The following is a 3,949-nucleotide window of genomic DNA, read 5'->3' on the forward strand; positions in this document are numbered from 1 at the left end:
AAGATGCTCCGAGCTATATAGCAACTTTGAGTTAATTAATAGTACAATTATGCATGCAGCCTCTTCCTGTTTTCCTTTCCTCCCTTTCAATCTCCTAAATAAACACAATTGATGCGGACTCTTGGTTGATATTGACGGTTAAATATCTACGCATGTTACTTCGATTGATAAATCTATTAACAATTTTTAAAATTAATGAATATATCATTAGTTAAAAGTATAATAAATTTATCATAGGGAAAAAAATTGGCATGTGTCTATTAACTGCTGGCATGTTAACTAGCTGATGCAAATTAAAAATGAGATCGTCCTATAATTACATGTATTATTTTTTTATACGTATAAGAGCAACTTCAACCGGTGCCATTTTACACCATTTTGATATAAAAGGGACATCATATTTTCTCCAATGGATACCTTAAAACTTACACCAAAATGGTGCAAGTACGGATTTTTTTTATTATAATATATTATATTCTTAAATTTATATTTTAAATATTCTTAAATATTATAAATTAATATTATTTAATTTAATTGAATTTATTATGTAAATTTAATATATTATAAATTTATATTAGTTATTAACTTAAATAATTAATATTTAAAATATTTGTTATATTACTAAGATTATCAATATATTAAAATTTATAATATTGGTAATTTCATAACAAACACACAATTAAATATTTAAAATTTCAAAATACATAACGCATAGTCCATCATACAATTTAAAGATGCCACAAACACTAAACATACATTTAAATAACTACAATAACATTGCAATAGTAAATAAATCAATGTTTAATATTCTGAAAAATTACCTCCTAATAAACCATCAAAGTAATCATAAAATTTACCGAAACCATTCAAAGGATCTTGAGATCCTTGTTCTTCTTCTTGAGACGAATTGATCCTAGATGTTTCTCCTTGATGTGGAGTTGATTGAGACTTTTGATTTTTAGTCCTCTTTTGGATAATTCTGACTTGTTCATCTCGAATAAATTCATGTATTATCGGATCAGCAATGATATTCAAATCTTTGAATAAAATTTTATTCTTTTCCTTTAACATAGCAACATTGGTACTTCGATCCAACGCCGCAACAAGTTCGTCATTTTATGAAACCATTTTACTGAATTGTTGTTCATTCTTTCTCTTCAATTTTGCATTCTTCACCCCAATAGGTCGTTTAGTTGAAGTACTACCATTATCTGAATCAGTGATGTTGAGATTAAACGAAGAGACATGTGGAGATGAAGGTGAATAAATATCTTTCTCGAGATTATATGATTGAGAATAATCAGCTTGAGCAGTTTGTCGTTGCACTCTCGTAAATGTAGCTTTGACGTTGTCACTGTTGAATTTCTCAATACCTTGAAGAATGCTCTACACATGTCCAAATTTGAAGCCCTTTGAGTAATTAGGGTTTTGTACTAAAAACATTTGAGCACGATTTATCTGTAAGAAAATAATACAATTATGAAACAAAATTAATAACTAAATTAGATATTGAAAACAACTTGGATAGTCTACAAAAGAACTAATGAAAACAACTTACAATATCTTCCTCTGATGCTCCACTTGGATTCAATTCTTCGATTTGTCGTATGCAACCCTTCAATTTGGAAACAGCAGCAATCATAGTATTCATTCTTTTTTGTAATGAACTTCTCGGTCGCTCTTAATTTTTAAAATTTGGATCTTGATTATACTCTATCTCAACTCTTACCCAAAATTAATCCTTTTTTTGGTTGATTCCTATGATTGGATTTTGAGAAATATGAAGATAAACATGACATAAATGTCTATCTTCTTCAACTGAGTAGGATGATGAACGAGAATTTGAACTCATTTTTTTCAAGAGTAAAGGTGCATTGTGATGGCCATGTCTAGTATGCCATTATATAGGAAAAAATTATGTGCATTGTATAAGATTTGTGTGTGCATTGTGGTGTCCCTTCATCTGCAAAAATAATAATGTTGTGTGTGCATTGTGATGTCTCATCTCCTAAAAAAATAATAGTGTTGTGTGTTCATTGTAATGCCCCATATTCTGAAATAATTGTAATAGTGTGTTCATTGTGATGTCCTGTCATCTGCAAAAATAATAGTGTTGTGTGTTCATTGTAATGCCCCATCTCCCGAAATAATTATCATGGTATGTGCATTGTAATGTCCCGTCGTCTGCAAAAATAATAATGTTGTGTGTGCATTGTGATGTCTCATCTCTTGAAATAATAATAATAATGTGTGCATTGTGATGTCCTTTTATCTACAAAAATAATAACGTTGTGTGTGCACTGTGATGTCTCATCTCCTAAAAAAATAATAGTGTTGTGTGTTCATTGTAATGTCCCATCTTCTGAAATAATTATAATAGTGTGTGCATTGTGATGTCCCGTCATCTGCAAAAATAATAGTGTTGTGTGTTCATTGCAATGTCCCATCTCCTGAAATAATTATCATGATGTGTGCATTGTGATGTCCCATCGTTTGCAAAAATAATAATGTTATGTGTGCATTGTGATGTCTCATCTCCTGAAATAATAATAATGATGTGTGCATTGTGATGTCCCTTCATTTGCAAAAATAATAATGTTGTGTGTGCATTGTGATGTCCCTTCATCTGCAAAAATAATAATGTTGTGTGTGTATTGTGATGTCTCATCTCCTAAAAAGATAATTGTGTTGTGTGTTCATTATAATGTCCCATCTTCTGAAATAATTATAATAGTGTGTACATTGTGATGTCTCATCACCTGCAAAAATAATAGTGTTGTGTATACATTATAAATACATACCATAACTGAAAACAATTCAATCACATTCTTTATCTCAAAAAATGAGTGCTAGATATGAAGGTACATCAAATTTATCATCATCAAGCTCTGAATATGATGATATATTTGAAGCACACAGAAGGCTTATCACTCAAGCAATCTACCAAAACAATCAGGTCATTTGGAAACATCTGAGTAAAGAAAGCAACAAAGGCAAACATCAAGGATCTATTCCTGGTCACATAGTGATCAATCGTAATAGAGAAGCTGCTGATCGTAATCTATTCAATGATTACTTTGTCGAAAATCCTACATATAATGCTGCAATGTTTAGAAGAAGATTCCGGATGGGAAGAAATTTATTTATGCATATTTTTAACGAGGTTAGTAATCATGATAATTATTTTGTGTAGAAAAGAGACGGAGTTGGAAAACTTGGTTTGTCAGGTTTACAAAAAATGATAGCTGCATTTTGAATATTGGCATATCGTGTACGGGTAGACGCTACTGATGAGTACATCAAAATAGGAGAATCAATTGTCATAGAAAGTGTGAAAAGATTTTGTCGTGCTATTATTAAAGTATTTGGAGGACAGTACCTGCGATCACCCAATGCCAATGATGTTGCCAGGCTTCTTCATATTGGTGAGTAGCGTGGTTTTCCTGGTATGTTGGGTAGTCTAGATTGCATGCATTGGAGGTGGAAAATTTGCCCAACAGCATGGGCTAGGTAATATTCTGGTAGCAGTGGAAAGCCAACAATTATTCTAGAAGTTGTAGCTGATTATGATCTTTGGATATGGCATGCATATTTCGGTTTACCTGGATCTAACAATGACATTAATATATTGGAGTATTCTCATCTTTTTTCAAACCTTGCTCAAGGTATTGCTCCCCCTGCTCGTTATGTCATTCAAGGAAAAGAGTACAACATGGGTTACTATTTAGCTGATGGTATATACCCAAAATGGTTTACACTTGTTCAAACAATTCAAGATCCACGCGGTACAAAGAATAAGTTGTTTGCAATGAAACAAGAGGCATGTAGAAAAGATGTTGAGCGAGCATTTGGAGTGCTCCAATCACGCTTTGCAATTGTTGCAGGACCTTCACGTTTTTGGCAAAAAAATATTTTACATGATATAATGACTTCATGTATTATTATGCAT

At 31.6% G+C, this 3,949-nt stretch overlaps 1 protein-coding gene across 1 annotated transcript; it reads right to left on the reverse strand.

The window, feature by feature from the left end:
* Nucleotides 1-1,116: 1,116 nt before the first annotated feature.
* On the reverse strand, nt 1,117-1,642 carry LOC122000833. The gene is made up of 3 exons (XM_042555305.1): nt 1,559-1,642; nt 1,435-1,458; nt 1,117-1,386 (listed from the first exon to the last, which is right to left on the reverse strand). Exons 1-3 carry the CDS (start codon nt 1,640-1,642, stop codon nt 1,117-1,119), a joined length of 378 nt encoding a protein of 125 aa, XP_042411239.1.
* Between the last annotated feature and the right edge of the window lie 2,307 nt (nt 1,643-3,949).

This window comes from Zingiber officinale, chromosome 1A (assembly GCF_018446385.1).
Source record: "Zingiber officinale cultivar Zhangliang chromosome 1A, Zo_v1.1, whole genome shotgun sequence".
Lineage (NCBI taxonomy): Eukaryota > Viridiplantae > Streptophyta > Magnoliopsida > Zingiberales > Zingiberaceae > Zingiber > Zingiber officinale.